Here is a 19,842-nt window from a genome sequence, read left to right as displayed (position 1 = left end):
TCCTTGACGATGGTGAAGAGTTCTCTGCCATTGTTTGAGCTGCCTTAGAGACTGAGAGTTAGTGACTTTTTCTTTGCTTCTTGTACTTCTTGGTGGCAGAGGTTGAGGGCGACTTTGTATGTGGATCTTGAAGAGGTCTTTTTGTGAGTCTCCATTTTCTCTCAAGTTGTTTGCAGTGGTGCTTGGACTCCCTAATGATACTTTACCCCAATGTCTCGACGGTGCTTTGGGTTTTTCTGGTGGGGGGGCTTGGTGGATGGGTATCTTTAAATGTATGCTGTAAAAGTCAGACAATGTTAGCAGGCTTGTGTGGTTGGTGGCGATCCTGTTCATGGAGGAGAAAATACATTTGAGGGTGTGGCCTGCTCTGTAGGTTGGTCCCTGGACGAGCAGTGTGAGTGAATTTCTTGAAGCTTTCGAGAAGCACCGTGGAGCTAGGGTCCGTGGTGTCTTCCAGATGAGGTCCCCAGGGAGGATGTAGCTGGCTGAGCGATGAAGTCTGCAATGTTGTTGTAGGATTTCGCTCTGGGCCTGGGGGACAGTAGGCTAGGGTTCGCTTAAGGGTGGCGTTGTAGTACGTTCATATTTTGAAGTTGAGGTGTTCCATGAGGTTGGAGTCCGAGTCCGTGGAGGTGGTGCAGTTGATTGTGTTTTTGTAGTTGATCGTAAGTTTTCAGCCTGGTTTGAGGAACTGGAGGCTATTGGTAAGTGGAAAGCCACGTGTCCAGGTGCCTACTGATCCGGTCGCGTTGCAGCCTGCATTAAATAGGTCTTGGTGTGGGAGGGGCTTCTGTTGGCAGGAAGAAAGGTGAGCGGGAATAACCCAGGTGGGAAAATCTGGGCAGCGGTGGTGTCACTTGGTCAAAAAGAAGCAGCTGGATCAGGCAGCAACAAGCAGGAACTGGATGCCACCTGCAAGTGGCATGCTAGGTGTCCAGGTGCCTTACACTTTTACACAAAAAACTGCAAAATAATTTTCATCTTTTGCTTCAATATCTGCCTCTCACCCTGTGGAGAGGTAGATGTTGTCTCACTATGTTGAATTCAATCCTAAAAAAGTATTGGAACAGCCTTTTTTCCTGCTTCATTGCTTATTCCACCTCCTCTGGCAATCTCCTTCCTTCCAACTCAGTTGACTTTTTCTTCCCCTGGCTGCAACATGGGTTTCATGTTCAACTATTCACTAATTTTTCCTCTGTTTCATGAATCTGTTTCCACAAAATAAAAACTTTTATTCCTTTATACTGCACCTAGTGGAATGCCTTTTTTGTCTTAATTATGGTTTCCCTCTTTGTTGGTCTTCCTAAATATATCACAGTCCTATGTCACACCTTTAAAAATGTGTGTTTTTTTTTTCTCTTCTTTGTCATACACTTCCCTCATCGTACTCTTCTTCACTCAACTCTTCCATCTCTATATGTAAGTTTCCTTTTCTTTGCCTTGTCTTTTAATGTCCCTCCTCACTGGTCCCCAGCGCTCTTTTGTGTCTCTTTATACTCGCTCTCAACTATTTCCTCTGCTTTCCTGTCCAATAATTTTCCCTTGTACCTCATCACATTTTCTTTCAATTCTCCTTCTTACGCCTACATTACAGAATGAGCTCCCTGCTCACAGTAGACATGCATGCAAAGTTACCTTCGTTTTAAAGCCCATTGAATGAACAGCTCTTGGTAGTATCTAACTAACCTTGATCGCATGGCTGTAAGCTGTTTCTACCATAGTGTACCCTATCTTTGTACATTTCCTTTCATTGTACAGCTCTTAGTATAAGGCACTATAAGAAGTACAAGAAATTGGTAAATGAGTTCTCACTGCTTCAAGGACATAGGTCTACATTCTGGTTGGTGAAATGCAGCATTTTTGGAGCACCTGAGATTATAGACTAACAAATGATTAGGTATGAAAGGTAAGCTAACTTTGGAGAGCAACTTGGAAAGCAGGTAGGTCTTCAGTTTCCGGGTGAATATGGGGGTAACTAATGCTAAGACCTGACTCTATTAACAATCAGAATCTGAAGGTAAGGCTTGTTCGGACTGGGTGACTATGGATCCAAACCTAAGGCAATGTACATAATTTGATTATCCACAGAAACAATGTTCTTTAGTTCCGTGCCACATCTTAACGTTTTTTTCTGTCTTTAAAATGTATGGCCTTAGCAAATATGTTTGAAAACGTATGTTGTATAGGAATCACTTTCTTTAGAAAAAACATTAGGAGAAATACCCCATGTAAGGGCGGCATTTGCTTCTTTGGTGTAACATGGAGTTGGGACTGAAAGGTTTTCAGTGGCAATATTTAGCCCCTAATTTAGCCATAACCAATCACCAAATACAACTCATCCTGTTGTCCTGCATATATTTGTCTCTTCAAGAATCAGCAGCACTGATGTATAAAAGTTGGCTTCATCCAGGGGACAAAAAACTGGGTTAAAAGAATAAACTGGAATGGCAAGAGAGACACAAGTCTTGGTTAGGACTCATCCCATTTTTTTCTGCTCTGTAGCATAAATAGTATCAAGAAACACTAATGGAACCAGGTGTCCAGTTTCAGAAATGTTTGGGTGAAGTGAGGAACATTGTTTCCTTTTGAGAAGAAGAGTATGAACAGGACAATTCATGGTCCTTTACTTTCATAGGGTAGACGGTCTGAAAATGAAAACAGCTGAAGTGGAGCTGTAGGTTTTATAGTTAGAGGTTGTTTGTATGGAAGAGAATGCTGAGAGAGATCTGATTGAATGGGGATAAATGTTAACAGAAGTGTCTGCGGCGATGATAATGACATTGTACCTACAATGCCATCCACCCAAAATTCACTGGTACTCATGCAGAAACACTCCAATAGCCCTCTCACACAAGCCTTAAACTAGTTCTGCCAATTGCCTGACTGCCCACATAATGAACAGTGATGTAGCCGGTTTCTGCCAGGGGAGGGTGGAGGGGGGCGGGGGGTATTTCTTACTTTAATTTGCTGTTTTTGTTTTTCTGTTTATGTTCTACGGTTCCCGTTTAAACTCAAAGCACACTGCAGTGTATAGTAATCTACCACATGAGTGGAGATGGCAATGTAAAGTCATGTGATAAATTAATCACAACAAAAACATTGTTATAATGTAATATATACATGACAAATGTTCATGATGTTCTCTGATGCAGTGCTTTCAATAAAAATAAGTTAAAAAAAAGAGGGTGTTTGTACATTCTAGTCCCTATCTAAAACTGTGGATGATTGTAAGGAGTTGAGTACCACATGTATCTGGCAAGCTCAGAGTAAAAAAATTATTTTAGGAAGCACGTGTCATTTACAACTAGAAGGCAAACTGAAGTTTTGGTACTCTCTCTGGTGGCATGGACGGAATATGATGTTTTATAGGAATTATTTACTATTTTTGTTGGCATGTTTAGGTAACTTGTACATGCCACAATCCTGCAACATGGATTTTAAAGGGGAAGGTCCACAGCCAGCTTTCTTCCAGCCAAAAGAGAGCAGGAATGAGCCTTGCCTTAGCTGGGATATCAAAATTGTGTCAGTGGACTACTCAGCAGTCTGAGGTATGATGATGGACTGAGGAACTGCACCTCATTGACTATTTCAGTCTGCCAACTGATAGCAGGCGACCACCCACCATCCCCGTTTCAAGACTGTTATGGTCAGCCACTTGCTTAAAAACATTTTGAGGGTGATGCACAACTCTTTAACTACCATCCTGTCTGTGTAAACACCTGGGCACTTACCCAACTTAGTATTCTTCCTCACCTGAACCCAATACATTTCTTAACACTGTTAACAAAGTTGACCACAACAACCTTCTAGCACAGCTTGAACCCTAGGCTTCACAGATAATATCCTCTTGGTTTGACTCATACTAGACAGACCAAATACTCTCCTTTGCCTTAGTCCTTCACCAATTCCACCCCCAGCCTGTAACTACTGATGCCCCACAGGGCAATCCTCTCTTTTCTCTGTACAAAGCTCATTTTAGGGCATCATTTATTTATTCAGATTCTCCCATCACAGGTTTGCAGCTGTCTCCCCCTCTCAAATCATCTCCTTTCTGTCCCTTATTAATTCCTTCTAAAATAATATGGCCTGGTACCTCTGTTGGGGAGCCAAATCTAGGGCCTGCCAAACACAACTGACAGGAAATATAACAGAACTTACAATTGTATTGCCCATTATTCTGTTTGTCGATTCCACTCAAAGAAGAGTTGAATCTAGCCTCTCAAACCTTCACCTCACAACAAGCGGGAGGAAGCAACTGATCATGTTTTAAAAATACCATGCTGACGCTTTGCCCTCTAAGTACAAATGGGATATTATATCTTCAATAACCAACATCCTCTCGGACAGGTTATGGTCATATCTGCACCACAGTCAACTTAACTGTGAATAATTAGGGAGGTTGTGTTGGGTCCAAAAGGCAAAGATTTGGTACAGCAATTGCAGCACACAGTCAGTAGGCAAGGACATAGGCAGTAGGCAAAGACAACAGGTTTGTCTGATCATTATCTAAAATTATGGAACAAATGATGGATATATTTAATACATAAGACACACAGTGGGGAAATCCACTGGGATTGTCTGAAAAGAGGAAGAATATTCATAGTTAGATTTATCTCCATCAAAAATGATGTGAGCCTATCAAGAACAAAGTATCAATACCGTAATGGAAACAGACTCTACAGAGTATTAGATGAATGATGACATCAGGTTTTACAGAGACGTGTAATAGTAAATTCGCTGGTCAGCTTCTGAATTTTATTTTTATTGCTACACAGGACTTTTCTTGACTCAAGCTGTAGAGGTGAATGACATGACATATGAGGGATCAGTGCAATCATTTTTGTGAGGGCATTAAATACTGAGATGGCACAATTTAATGTTGATGCAGGGCTACTTCATGCTGCTAAAAGTGCAATATCACAATGATACCAGAGTGCTAAAGATTGGAGGGATTTGTTAGCATGAGCTGAAAGCCATTTTGTATTTTGGCAGCCATTTTAGTTAGCCATGTGCTCGCCATGTGCTGTTTCCCTCTTCAGAGCCTTGCACATGCTCAGAAGGGCCTAGCTAGTAGAATGCACCTGCTTCTCTAGTATAAGTGTCAGGCTATTTTTGCTGCTGTATGGAGAAGTAACTCTCCTCCCACTTTGTTGAGCAAGCACATCTTGCATGCCCATATTAGGCATTTTGCATGCTTTCATGAACCAGGACTGCCCCTTGGTCTTATGCGGACTATGTAACCCTAAGCATATATAAGGCCCCAGTTTTCTGTACTCCTGAAACTGCCTCATTCAGTTGCTAAGACTTCTGTGTGACGTAGTCTCCCTCATTTGAGGTTATTAAAGATGTTACTTTTATATTACAGCTTCTGTGCCAATTTCTTCTTTGTTGGTTTAAAAGGACCAAGTATCAGTGAGACCCCTGAGAAGGTTTCTATGTTCTTCAAGATCAGGATCATTTGAATAGGAGTTCTGCATGGGTTATTTCATAACTATATTATCACTAATGAACAAGTTACTTACCTTCGGTAACGCTTTTTCTGGTAGATACAATATCTGCCTGTGGATTCCTCACCTTGTGAATATCCCCCTTGCGTCAGCAACATTCGGAAATTCTTTTTGTAGCTTCGCGCCGACGTGGACGCGGACGTCACAGAGACACGGCTCTGCTCGCGACTCCGCTGACGTCACCGACGCCTACAATAGGCCCACGCCGGCGTGATGACATCAGTTCCGCCCTTTTTTCCGTGCCTTCGAGGCACACGGACGGACCGATGACAGTAGTAATGTACACAATATACACAGTATAGAAATCAAAGTAACACACACAGTGTCAAGTAAATGCAATAAAACATTTTACAATAAAACAACCCATCAGAGATACTCTGGCAAAGAAGAGTGGACAACGGGGAGGCGGGTGGGTCAGTGAGGAATCCACAACCAGATATTGTATCTACCAGAAAAAGCGTTACCGAAGGTAAGTAACTTGTTCTTCTGATAGATACATCTGCCGTGTGGATTCCTCACCTTGTGAATAGAGTCCCACAGCAGTCCCCACTCCCGGAGGAGGGTGTCCACTCTTCTAGACCAGGAAATCCTGAAGAACAGAGCGCGCAAAATGACCATCCCTCCTCACTTCGGTATCCAAGCAGTAGTGCTTCGCGAAAGTGTGGAGGGAAGACCAAGTTGCGGCCCTACAAATATCCTCTACAGGCACACCTCTAGCCAATGCAGAGGTCGAAGACTTAGCCCTAGTTGAATGAGCTCTTATGCCCTCTGGAGGTTCCTTACCGGCCAAAGAGTAGCAGATCTTAATGCAGAGGACGTCCACCTCGACAAAGTCCTCTTATGGACCGCTCTTCCCTTCTTGCAGCCAGCAAAGCCAATAAAGAGCTGGTCGTCCATGCGACAGTCTCTAGTTCTGTCCAAATAAAAAGACACCGCACTCTTGGGGTCCAGACGGTGCAACCTCTCCTCCTCCTTGGAAGGGTGAGGGGGAGGATAAAAGGAAGGGAGGGTAATGGATTGACCAAGGTGGAAAGAAGACACCACCTTCGGCAGAAAAGCAGCCCTGGTCCTTAGAACCATTCGATCAGCATGAATGGACAGGAATGGGGGCTTGGAACTAAGAGCTTGAAGCTCACTTACCCTCCTTGCCGAAGTTATCGCAACGAGGAAAACAGTTTTGAAAGTTAGGAGCCTCATGGTACATTTATGAAGAGGCTCAAAAGGAGCACCCATTAAAAATGCCAGAACTAGATTCAAATCCCATTGAGGCACAATAAAAGGGACAGGAGGGAACTTATTAACGAGGCCCTTCAAAAACCTCAAAACTATAGGTGACTTAAACAGAGAAGGCTGGTCAGGCAAACAAATAAACGCCGACAGCGCTGACAGATAACCCTTCACTGTGGCAACAGCAAGCCCCTGCTGTGCCAGAGAAAGGGCAAACTGGAGAACATCAGATAAATGGGCCCTCAAAGGGTCTATGGACTTCTCCCTGCACCAAATAACAAACTTAGACCACCTATAAGAATAGATGGACTTAGTGGAGTCACGCCTGGCTGACAAAATGACATCCACCACATCGTGAGGGAGAGAAAAAGAAATCAGGTTGCCCCGTTCAATCTCCAGGCATGAAGGTGTAAGGTCTGGAGGTGGGGGTGTAGAACCTGCCCCTCCCACTGAGAGAGGAGATCTGCCCTGTGAGGGAGACGGAGCGGCGGGTGAGAGGAGAGGTGGAGAAGGTCCGAGTACCACACCCTTCGTGGCCAATCCGGAGCAATCAAAATGACTCGGGCCCGGTCTTGGCGAACTTTCCTCAGAACCCGAGGAATCAAGGGTATGGGAGGAAACGCGTAAAGGAGTTGCGAGCTCCAACTCAACTGAAACGCATCCCCCAAGGCTCCCTGCATCGGAAACTGGAGGCTGCAGAATGACAGGCAGTGAGCATTCTCGTGAGTGGCAAACAGGTCCACCCGAGGAGTCCCCCATATCCGAAAGATGTCGTGAACTACCTCTGGATGGAGCCTCCACTCGTGATCGGCAGAGAACTGCCGACTGAGACTGTCTGCACGAACGTTCTGAACTCCGGCCAGATGATTTGCCATCAGACAAATCTGATGGTCCTGAACCCAGGACCAGAGACGCAGAGCCTCTCTGCAGAGACACTGCGACCCTACTCCTCCCTGTTTGTTGATGTACCACATCGCGGTCGTGTTGTCCGTTAGGACTTGGACCGACTGACCGCAAAGGGAAGGGAGGAAGGCCTTGAGCGCCAGACGAATTGCCCGCAATTCCAGGAGGTTGATGTGAAGCAACCTTTCCTCTGGAGACCAAAGACCCTTGACCTCCAGGTCCCCCAGATGAGCACCCCACCCGAGGGTGGACGCGTCCGATACTACTGTGGCAACCGAAGGAGGAATCTGAAAAGGCTTTCCTTGTGACAGATTGCCTTCCACACTCCACCAAGACAGATCCGCTGCAGTTTCTCTGGAGATCTTCACCGACTCCCTGAGATCTCCGCTGTGCTGATACCACTGCCTGCGGAGGCACCACTGGAGTGCCCTCATGTGCCAGCGTGCATGGTTGACAAACAGGATGCATGAAGCCATCAGACCGAGCAGACGAAGGACCTTCAGGACTGGAACAACCGCTCCAGGGAAAAACAAAGGAATCATCTCCTGAATGTCGCGAATCCTTTGAGGGGGAGGGAATGCGCGACACACAGTAGTGTCCAGTACCGCACCTATGAACAGGTTGCGCTGCGAGGGCACCAGGTGAGATTTGGGTACATTTATCGAAAAACCCAACCTGTGCAACAACTGAGTTGTCACTTGCAGATGATGGAGCACCTTCTCCGACGACTCCGCTTTGATCAACCAGTCGTCTAGATACGGAAACACATGAATCCCCGATCTTCTGAGATGAGCTGCCACCACCGCCATCACCTTGGTGAAGACTCGAGGAGCAGTAGTAAGACCAAACGGAAGAACCACAAACTGGTAGTGTTGTGACCCCACCGTAAAACGGAGATACTTTCTGTGCGACTTCAGGATGGGAATATGAAAATACGCATCCTGCAAGTCGATTGACACCATCCAGTCTTCTTCCAGCAGCGCTTGAAGAACCTGCGCAAGAGTGAGCATCTTGAACTTTTCCTGTTTCAGGTAAAGGTTCAAGATCCTGAGATCCAGGATAGGTCGAAGCCTGCCATCTTTCTTGGGGATCAGGAAATACCGGGAGTAGCACCCCTGACCCCTCTCCTGCTCTGGAACCACCTCTATTGCACCTTTTTTGAAAAGAGCTAGGACTTCTTCCTGCAGGCGAAGCAGGTGGTCCTCCGAACAAAAAACCCTGGCAAGGAGGGTAATTGGGAGGGAATTCCCGGAAAGGAAGTGCATACCCATTCCCTACAAGATTGAGAACCCAAAGATCCGATGTAATTAATTCCCAATCTTGTAGGAAATGAGTAAGCCGACCCCCCACTGGGCCTACATGATCCGGAATGGCGGATCTAGGGCTGCTTTGCTGCAATGGCGGGGGGTTGGGAAGGAGAGGAGGAGGAGGAGGAGGATTGACGACCTCTAGGGCGGGATCTTTGTCTGCCCCTGTACGACTTGTACAGTGTATTTTGTTGCTGCTGAGGCTGTTGCTGGGAAGGTCTGTAAGAGCGAAAGGATCTTCCGAACCCCCTGAAGCGTTTACCAGTAGTTCCTCTGGACTGAAGACCCAAGGACTTTGCAGTGGCCCTACTGTCCTTAAAACGTTCCAAGGCAGCATCAGCCTTCTTGCCAAACAATCCTGAGCCATCAAAAGGTAAGTCCAACAACGCAGACTGGACGTCCGCAGAGAACTCTGATGACTTAAGCCAGGCGGCCCTCCTGGTGGCCACAGACGAACCCATGACCCTTGCCACCGAATCAGCAGTGTCCAGGCCACTCTGAATCACCTGTCTCGCAGCTGCCTGAGTGTCTGAAATCACCTCCTGAAAATCCTTCCGGTCATCTTCAGGGATTTTCGGAACAAGCTGCTTGACAGAATCCATCAAGGCATGGATATATCTACCCATCAGGCACGTTGCATTGGTTGATTTTAATGCCATACTGGCTGATGAGAAGACCTTCCTGGCACCCTGATCTTGCTTCCTGGATTCCTTGTCCCCAGGAACCTGTGGGAAAGCTCCAGCAGACTTCTTAGCGCAAGCAGCCTGCACCACCAAACTCTCAGGCAAGGGATGAATAGATAAAAATGCCGGGTCCTCAGGTGCCACTCTGTACCTCCTTGCAACTGATCTCGAAACTGCAGGAGCAGACAAAGGCTTCTTCCACACCTCATAGATGGGCTCAGTCAAGGCCTCGTTGAAGGGCAACACAGGCTCAACCACTGACGAGGGAGAATGAAGAACCTCAGTCAAGATGTTAGGCTTATAGTCAGCAGTAGGAAGAGTAATGTTCAAAAGGCTCGCTGCTTTTTTAATAACAGTGTGATAAGGCACCACATCCTTTGATGGCACATTAGAAACTGAAGCCAACTCCCATTCAGGTGACAGCTCAAGCCCACTGGCCTCACACAAATCCTCAAAAGGATCCTCAGAATCCCGTAACTCTCCTTCTTCAGTATCCGAATACTGATACCTATCTTCTTCCAGGAGTCTCTGAGCCCTTCTCCGAGACCTTTCCTTCACAATCGAAGCCAACGGGTTTGGAATCGACTCCGACGGCGCCGGAGCCGGCGTCGAACCCGACGTCGGACGAGGCTTCTCAGCTCGAGGTCGGACAGAATCTTGCCTCGGAGTCGTGGGCATCGGCGTCGACGGAGTCGGCGTCGAGCGCTTTGGCGTCGACGACACCAGAGGTGCCGGTAAATGCCAATGCGGTGGTATAGCCGGCATAAAAGGCATGAAGGGCGCAGGGGCATAAGCTTGGGGAACACCCAAGTTGAAAGCCATAGGACCCGTGGGACCAACAGGTGCACCAGACGGGAACATCGCCCGAGAATAGACACCAAACATGGCGTTCAGGAACTGAGATGGATCCTGACCTGGAGCTGGAAACTCAGGATAAGAATGTCTGGGACGTTCTTGAGGAGGCCGAGACGACGTCGACCTCTTCCACGAGTCCTGGAACCGGGGTCGACGAACCCGCAGGCACCGGAACTTCGACTTCACCAGCCCCCTGCTCCTCACCTTCATCCTCCTGACCAGAAGGATTGGATTGAACTGGAGAATGGACCTGCTCCTGTGATTCGGGCGAACCTGGTTGTGAAGCCTCACCCACAGAGACATGCTCCGACTCCGAAACCACCAACTCCTTACTCAGGAGCTTAACCTGGGACTTCGGCCTCGAACCAGAGTCTTTTCCGGAGCGATGACGTGACTCGTGGCTCCTCTTCTTGTGCTTCTTCCTCGAAGACTTCGCCGCGTGAGCTGAAGACGACTCTGAGCGTGACCTCGATCGAGACCGAGACCTCGAACGACGAGTTCGAGACTTCGAAGATTTCTTCTCCTTCTTACTCTTAAGCTTAGCCACAAGGAGTTTCGCCTCTCTCTCTCTCAGCGCCTTCGAAGTCATCTTCTTGCAGCAAGCACAGTCCTCGACATCATGGTCGGAGCTTAAGCACCAGACACAGCAGTCATGTGGATCGGTGATGGACATAGTCTTGCCACATTCGCCGCAAGCCTTGAAACCAGTCTTCTTCGACGACATCCCGAAGAATATGAAGTTATACAGAATAACAGGAAAATAGTAACAAAGTTACTGAAAAGCTACAGCACGATCCCTGAAAACCGTTGGCGTCGACGACGCGGAAAAAAGGGAACTGATGTCATCACGCCGGCGTGGGCCTATTGTAGGCGTCGGTGACGTCAGCGGAGTCGCGAGCGGAGCCGTGTCTCTGTGACGTCCGCGTCCACGTCGGCGCGAAGCTACAAAAAGAATTTCCGAATGTTGCTGACGCAAGGGGGATATTCACAAGGTGAGGAATCCACACGGCAGATGTATCTATCAGAACCATGTGTCATTAAAACTTTCAAACTTCACTTTAAAATGTTGCTCTAGAATGTGTAATGTTTAGTACAATTAATTAATATTTTGTTTGTATTTTCTGTTTTGTGGAATACAATTGCAATACTCAAGTTTACATTGATTAATTTTGGCATTTCAACTACTGAGGGGTTAATTTCATCTGCATTTCAACTCAGATAATGAGTTTGGTGCCCCCACCCATTTGCTGGTGGGAGTATGACTTGAGACTTGAATGGAGTGATAAAGCTAATTAATTCAAGATCCAACAAAGATTTAAATAAAGACAAGTAAAAAAAAAACACAACACATCTGAATACTCTTTTACTTTAAATGTCATACCTCTCCGATTTCAATGCAGTATGAAGATTCCAGGTCAAAAAGGGACTTCTCCACAAGTTGTGAGAGGAACTTGTTTATAGTATCATGGTCCACGGCATCCAAGTTATAGTAACTAGATCAATGGAAAAAGAAACACAATCAATAATAGTAAACTGGAGGATGTCATTTTTCTCAGTAAGCTGTTGCTGTAACAAAAAGAGTTAAACACCAAAGGCTCGTCACCAAAGGGTTACCCCCATTTTTAAGTAGTAGACTACCAGACAGCACAGCTGTCTGGTTGCGAAAATACTTCTTGTGGGCATTCTGAAAGCATCCAGGGAATGCATGCTGCCCATTGCTTGCAATTGGCTTTGTGTTTTGTTACTCCAATTTTCTGGCTTTCTATTTGCTGGCTTTGTTTGTTTTAGGCTGTCCAGCATGTCTCCATCCCTCCCATGGAGCATCGCCTGTTTCCTATATTTCTCCACGACTGCTCACTTTCTGTAAACAGACCCATAAATCTTGTTCTTTCTTGTCACATATGCTGTTTGTTCAAAGACAGAGGTCAAATGTCGAGCTCAGGGGGGAGTTTGGTGTTTACTTTTCTCTAACTTCAAAGTGAGAGGATTTATCCGACAATCTTGCTGGGTGCAGGGAAAGAAAACTTTTTTTTCTAGCACACAGCAAAATGTAAATGTCTGTAAATGAACTGTGCAAATGTTTGGAATATGTTAGAATTAGGAAAGCATAAATGAAGCACATTTGTAATTCTGAAGTGTAGTGGGAACAAATATTTTTATACGAGCAAAACAAATCAATATACTAGGTGATGCCATTTCCGCACACTTTAACGTTTGTGTGCCGTATAGCTTTATCAGTAAAATTATATGTGCATATTTCCTAATCCCTGATCCTTTGTTTTACAATTTAGTGGGAAAATCAAAAACACACAACAGAATTACTGAAGCAAGCGTGAAACACTGCCAACCAAAATTTTGAATTGCAATAAAACACTGCCAATGTCCAGTTATTTTATTTGCCAAAAATAAATAAGAAAATATGTCATATGGCATCTGATTTTGCCATAATTAAAACATGCATTATCTCACTATTAAACTTCAAAGTCATGGGTCTCCAATTTATGCCCAGGAGGGCTGTATCCATGTTAGAGTTGTGAAATAGCCAAATGAAGTACATTTTCATAAAATAAATCTAAATGGGAATAATTTACATAGTCAGTGGTCATTCATAATATCAGGTATGGGTCTTAACGTCCTTGACCTACAAATTGCACTCCTACCATAAGAGTTTCATTCCCCTATGTATACTCATTGACTTCTTTGTAACCAATGGCCTGATGAAGCAGCCTTATCAATGTGCCTTCATCAATTCCCCTTCACCTATTCAGGTCTATGTTTCAACTGCATCTCCTTGGCACCAAGACGACCCCTTTAGTTGTGTCACAGCAGCTACCATATATTCTACTTCAGGGTGATCACAAGAACATCAGATGTTCTTATTTGGATATCTCAATGGTACGTTCTGTAAGTAAGAGTTTAAGCTATACTGTAAGGGGATACTCTGTCACAAGGGATATAAAAATGCTTCTGGCTCTACAGGGACAGTCTGAGATATACTGGTGGCTTGCCCTCATTCTTTTTTGTTCACAGCACCTAAGGAGGGTCTGCGAGAGCACCCCACCAGCCTGGACATAACAGAGGGTTCCACAGGGGACTAGACCAACGGACAGGGCGAGGACCCCTGTCCCCCCAGGCAGGGGAACTCCTACAAGCAGAACACCACCGACCCCAAGGGGGGGTGGAAAGAAGAAAGAAGAGGAAGCCCGTTCACACTCAACAGAGGAAACAAGGGCAAGGGGAGGCCGAAGCACCCCACGACCATACAAGACAACAGAACCTCCATCCAAGGCCAAGGCAAGGAAGAGGAAGATCAACCTAGAGGCTCCAAGGAGACGAGGGAATAAGAAGGCAAGCCCCCCCACCGGGAACACACCCCGCGAAGAGGGCAGCTGAGTCCACCACAGCCTGAAGTCAATAGACAAGACAGAACGGCACCAATAGCCATAAAGCAGTCAGAAGCAGAAAGAGTAGCCCGGGGTACCCAGGAAGACCGGGCAGGTTGCGCCTGAAAGAGGGAGGAACACAACATCCATCTCAGCCCCCAGGACAGAGAACATGAAGGCGAAGAAGGGCCCGGACACATCTCAGAGAGGGGTCCCCACACACTACTCAAAAAGAAGTAGAACCAGAGCCACGACGCCAGGCCGCAGACAGCAGGTCAGACCAGGTGAATAGCACAGTAACCCCGGAGAAGGCCACCCCGGGGTGCCACCGAGGCATTCCAATCCAACAATAAGGGAATTGCACCTTCAACGTACTTAAACGCCATGGAGAGCAGAGGCACGAAGGCGACCGCAACTCCCCAGCACAGAACAAGCTATATAACAGCTACCTCTACCCCACATAGGGTATGTCAAGTCCCAAGACATGGGAACCCTCTTAGGAAGAAACTTCTGCAGCAGAGGACAACAGAAAGAGCCGCGGGGAAATACCTCTGCAGAAAGCTTGTCAAGCAGCCAAAGAGAAAAAACAGAAGGCCTAATCTCAGGGCCAACCTGGTGTAGATAACCCAAAGCAAAAGCACACAGTCAAGAAGGGCCGGCCAGCAGCCAACAGAACCACAGTCCCAACAAAGAGGACTCAAATGCATATGAAGCACAAAGATCACACAACTGGGGCTACCCGCCCCAACGAAAGAACAGCACCCAAAGACCAGAACTCCTCACAGGTCTCTGAGGGGGAGAAGAAGAAGGAGGAGGAGGAGACTGAAGCCCCGCCAAGAACCTCTGGATGGCCGAGTCTGCTGGGGCGTGGAACAAAAGAGTGCCATTGAAGGGAAGATCTACCAGCCGTTCCCGAACATTTTCCAGGAACACACTGTCCCGAAGCCAAGCATTGCGGCGAAGGGCAACCGAAGAAGCCATGGCACGACCAAGCACCTCCGAGATGTCCAGAGCGGAGCGAAGAATAAACGCCGCCAGCTTCTGGCTATCCAACGCATGGTGCCGCAAATCAACCCCAGCATCCTCCTGAGAAGCGGGAGAACCAAGGGACTCCACCGAGTCCCACAAGCAAGAGGTGGCCCTAGCCAACACACAAAGTGTTAAGGGCCCGCAGGGCCGCACTGGTCGAAGCAAGCATATTGCGGCCCCAAGAGTCCAGCCAGCGGGCCTCCCGTGATGGTGGAGACAACAGCGGCAGCAGGGAGGGAAAGGCAGTCCGCAAAAGGGGGCTTGAGGCAGAGGATTGGAGGGACAGACACACCGGGTCACGTGGCGCTGGAAGGTGCCGGTGCAGAAGGTGTTCGGACACCGGATCCCCCGTGGCGGGGCACCCCCATCAGAGAAGAATGGAGCGAACCCTCAAAGGGGATCAGCAGCTCCCTTCCACCAGAGCCCTGGTGGAGAACTTCCAGAAGATGATCCGCAGGGAAATGGGCAGCCGGATCACCCATGCGCAAAATACCCACAGCCGTGGAAACAGCGAGAGTGAAGGCTGCACCCGCCTCCGTAGGCGACGGCTGCAAGCTAAGGCGGCCGTACCCTAAGGCAATTGGAGCTGGGAAGGGCCAGGTCCAGAAAGGAGAAAGAGGGACCGAGGAGTGGGGGACCTGTGGCTCCTCTGGTTAAAACCGCAGCAACGGCGAGGAGCCGTCCTTCGATGAAGTCGGGAAAAAAGCCTCGATTCGGCCCGTCTCCGGCGAGGACGATACCAGCAGGCGCCCAACCTCCGGAGAAGAGGGGGCGTCCGAAGACGACCAGACGCCTGTCCTGTGCCATAGGGTCCACAACCTGAGGCAGGACGTCATCGTCGTCCAGCGCCAAAGGAGAAGCCGGACAGGCCTTCTCCACACCAAACGGCGCAGAAGACCAGGGCTGGGCCAGAGCCGAGGCGGCAAAGGTACGCCGGCTCGACCTCCAATGAGGCAGCCGTCTGCGTGGAGGGACGAGAGGGACCTGGGGAGTGACAAGGAGCCCCCCGCCAGCCTCAACCCATGAGGGGGCGAGAGGGGCCCGCCAACGCCTGCGGCGCCACCAAGGCCAACTCGACCTCTGATGAGGCAGCCGCCTGCATGGAGGGACAAGAGGGGCCCGGGGAGGGATGAGGGGTCCCCTGCTAGCCTCGACCCATGATGGGACGAGGGGGGTCCGCCGACCCCTGTGGTGCCGCCAGGGCCAGCAGCCGCAGGCTCCGTAGCAGCATAACCTCGGCCCCAGACAAGATCGCCGCCTGTCCATAGGGCCGAGAGGGGCTCGGGATGTGACCCGAGCCCCGGTGACCTCCCGCGACACCACAGGGAGTTTGCGGCGAAGCAGAAGCACCGTGGTCTGAAGGACGGACCCCCAAAGGGCCGCACCCCAACAGCACCACATCCTCCAAGTCTGGAATCGAGCCAGTTGGCGCCGGATCCGCCAGCGACACTGTGGAGGGGCCCACACAACGCAAGAGATGCGCCAACGTCACAGGAGGGGAAGGAGGAGAAGCCAGCGAGACCTGCAAAGCCGCCGCATATGTCTCCATCTGGGCTCTCAATGCCCCCTCTCTGGGAAACAGTAGGGATGATACGCGGGGCCGCATCACCCGCAGAGAGCCCACGCCCCCAACAGGCCGGAAACCTGCCCTCTGGGACAAACTGCGACACTTACAGACAGGGGAGCGACGTTCTTGTGGCTTAGGAGAGGGATGAGGACGATGAGGGCTGCTTTGAAAGCCTTTCGCAGAAGCTGATCGAGGTGACAAAGCCGATCTGGACATGCGAGCCGAGAGAAGTTTCATCTGGCGCTCTTGCCGCAACTTCGGCTTCAACTGCTGGCACGCCTCGCAATCAGTGGAGTCATGATGTTCGTCCAAGCACCACATGCAAACGAGGTGAGGGTCCGTCGCCGACATCAGGAGTCCACAAGACGAACAAGTATTCAAGCCCCAAGGCATCCGCACACTGTTCCCACAAACACACCCAATAGCGAAGGGAAAGGCCTAAACAGGCACGGAGCATAAACCGGATCCGCGTTGCACGCGGAAAAGGAAAAAACTGACGTAGGCGCACTGGGGTGGGACTTATGGGACCTCGCTGACGTCACGTACAACACCTGGGCGGAATCAGGTGATGCCGACCCCCCGGTGCGCAGGGATGCTGTGGCAAAAAAAAAATCTGGATCCAGTCTCACGCCTGGGGATAATTCTACGTTAAGGAATCTGCGGCTAGTAGTCTCTATCAGATCAGGAGCTTTGTATATCACACAAGAGCTTATAAGGTGGATTCTGGGTGGAAGAAGAAGTCAATGCAAATCCTTCACAATGAATGAAAAGTTCTCAAATGTCTTTGGTTAGTCACTAATTGAGCTACTGCAGAAAAGACGGATTTCACTGACAATGACTGTTGCCTCAGTCGATGTGTGGACAAGAGGAGGCAAAACAAGATGAGTGCCTGGACTGATGAAAGTATGTTTGATGACAGGAGGAATCGCTTACATTTTGCCTAGTCCTCCAGATAAGTACAACCTTGGGGCCAAGCATGCAGAAAATTGCTTTGATTAAGCACCAAAACATATATATTTACACAATAAGGATTGTACACTTCATATTTGTTTGGAGAAGTACAATAAATATTTGCTGGAGCAAATTATTAACATGTATTTTTGTTGTGTTTTATAATGGACTAATATAGCCACAAAGAGTTAAGCTCCTTTTCAAAAACGTTTGCTCACTTCTTTTGGGCATCTATTTGGAGGAGTTCTTTTTATTTGAAGAAATGTGTTCAACAGACACATACACAAGCTGCAGATATTTTATGTGCCTTTGCATTAACACAGTCCTGGGTAACTTCAAGGATATTTGTAATGAAGATTTAAAAACAACCTGCGTCCAATAAATATGTAATAGGGTCATAAATAGGTTGTTAAACTCCTTGCACCAACTGTTAATTGTAAACGTATGCCTTTCAGGAGGAAGCACATTATCTACACCACACTCAAGCATTCAGGGAAGCTGCAGTTTAAAGGAAAATTGTTACCACATTTCGTTTGGCAATAGATGGTACACTCAGAAGGAATCTACATCTGGACACAGACTTTTTATTGCAATGACTGTCAAATGTTACTTCTAGGTTTTAGTAGTTCATGCTTAAAAGGTCCCTTGTTTTAGTTCCATAATCTGTCTCTGAAACAGTTCTTTTGTTAATTTTCAATAATTATCTGAATCTAATATTTTAACATTTTCCTGCAATGGAGAACTTTAATACCATGAACTCACCCTCATAATCGTTCAAGTATAAACTTGAACTTAACCATAATGACTGAAATCCTGGCGCTCAATGCCCATCTTGCAGTGATCTGTGCCAGTACTACTAAGAATGATCGATTGCCCCTACTTGCCAATAGTCCTTTCAATAATCTATCAACAGAAAAAAGTATTCATAAATGTAGTAGTTTTAATACACTGCAGACAAAGCCGCTAGTGGACAAGACAGTGGTGAACGACAAGATACGATGGACAGTGAGAAAAATCTCCTTCGTCAGCATCTGATAATATTTCCATGAATACTAGTCCCTGATTAATGGGGACAGGTTGTAAATAAGAATAATCTTTTTGCTTTCTCTAAAAGGTGCCCATCACGACGCTCAGTACCTTTAAAATATTTCACAGTAGACAGTTAGAAATGGATTCCAACAACCGTATCTTTGACGTCACACGCAGTTGTGCAAGACACCTTTAAGTGATGGTGACATTTCTTTCAGGCTTGATAGACTCTGTGGATCAGGACTTTTTGAGTCCTCTTTTCATTAGTTGTTTAAATGGCTAAGCCATAAGGAACAGAATTTTAAGGAGGGGGGCACAATCTAGAATTGGAGAGAGTGGGTCAATTTTGAGTGGTATGTTCAAGATCCTTACCTTGTGAAAGGTTACGAAATCCTAGCTCTTGCCCACAGTGATCAGAATTAGTCAGAGGAATAGAAATTGTTTTTTTATGTCCAATCAGAAAAAGACTATGCACAGGACATACATACATACATATGTATGTCATATGTATGTATATTGCAGAACTTCAGCTGAGGAGGAATGTAATCATCAAAATATTTTACTTGTGATAGAGAGTGCCTATTTGGAGACACAACTATCTGTAAGACCACTACTCTGCTTTGCAGAAATGACTGCAAATAGGAAAGCTGTACTCCAAGAGAGTAGCCCGTGTTTACAGCAATCACTTGGCCAAAAGGGTCACTGTTAAGAAATAAAAGGGCCACATTCAAATCCCAATGAGTTCTAAACCAACCTAAATGGGGGGAAATAGAAAGAAGTTCCGTAAGTTGTTATGTAATGGCCGTGTTACATATAGGTTGAGAAGGATTCCTGTGACTGGCTTCTAAATGCACTAAAAAAATGTTAAATATGTCACCATCTACACCCGAGTTAGTCAGGTACCTTTAAAACGGCAGGAGTTAATCTTCTTCACTGGGAGAGTAGGAGGGTTGATGATCTTGCCTTACACACCGATTCAAAATTGTATGCATAACTAAACAATGGCACTCGTAAGTATCATTCAAAATAACAATTAAGAATATACGAGGTTAAACAACCCCCTGCATCTAATGCTACCATCCTATATTCAAGGCTCATACCACCATCATGATTTTAATGATCTTTATCGAGTTAATTAAAAACAGAGGTGATAATAAGAAACATTTTAATCATCTCATTATGAATAAAAACATTTGTGCAGGGTACCCAGTGAACTTAAGAGCCACAGAAATATGCATCCAGCAAATAAACATGCGCAAATAAACACTGACTCTTTTTTGCAAAAATAGTCTATTAGCCCTCTCAAGGCTATTTGTTGTTTATGTTTGTTTATTAAATGTGCCAACTGCCTTATGACCCAGAAAGGTAGCCAGGTGTCATAAGCACAAGACCAATGGGGGG

At 47.0% G+C, this 19,842-nt stretch overlaps 1 protein-coding gene across 1 annotated transcript in view; it reads right to left on the bottom strand.

Moving 5' to 3' along the window:
* The window catches only part of ASCC3 (activating signal cointegrator 1 complex subunit 3), a 2,217,780-nt gene that overhangs the window by 270,583 nt on the left and 1,927,355 nt on the right, over window positions 1-19,842 (bottom strand). Inside the window, exon 35 of the mRNA XM_086926668.1 lies at window positions 11,864-11,975. Coding sequence (XP_086782794.1) covers window positions 11,864-11,975 — 112 coding nt within the window. The remainder of the gene's footprint in view (window positions 1-11,863; window positions 11,976-19,842) is intronic.

The sequence above is a fragment of the Lissotriton vulgaris genome, chromosome 6, assembly GCF_964263255.1.
Source record: "Lissotriton vulgaris chromosome 6, aLisVul1.2, whole genome shotgun sequence".
NCBI lineage: Eukaryota > Metazoa > Chordata > Amphibia > Caudata > Salamandridae > Lissotriton > Lissotriton vulgaris.
Note: the sequence above shows the minus strand (reverse complement) of the source record. Positions and strands in the feature narration are given on the sequence as shown.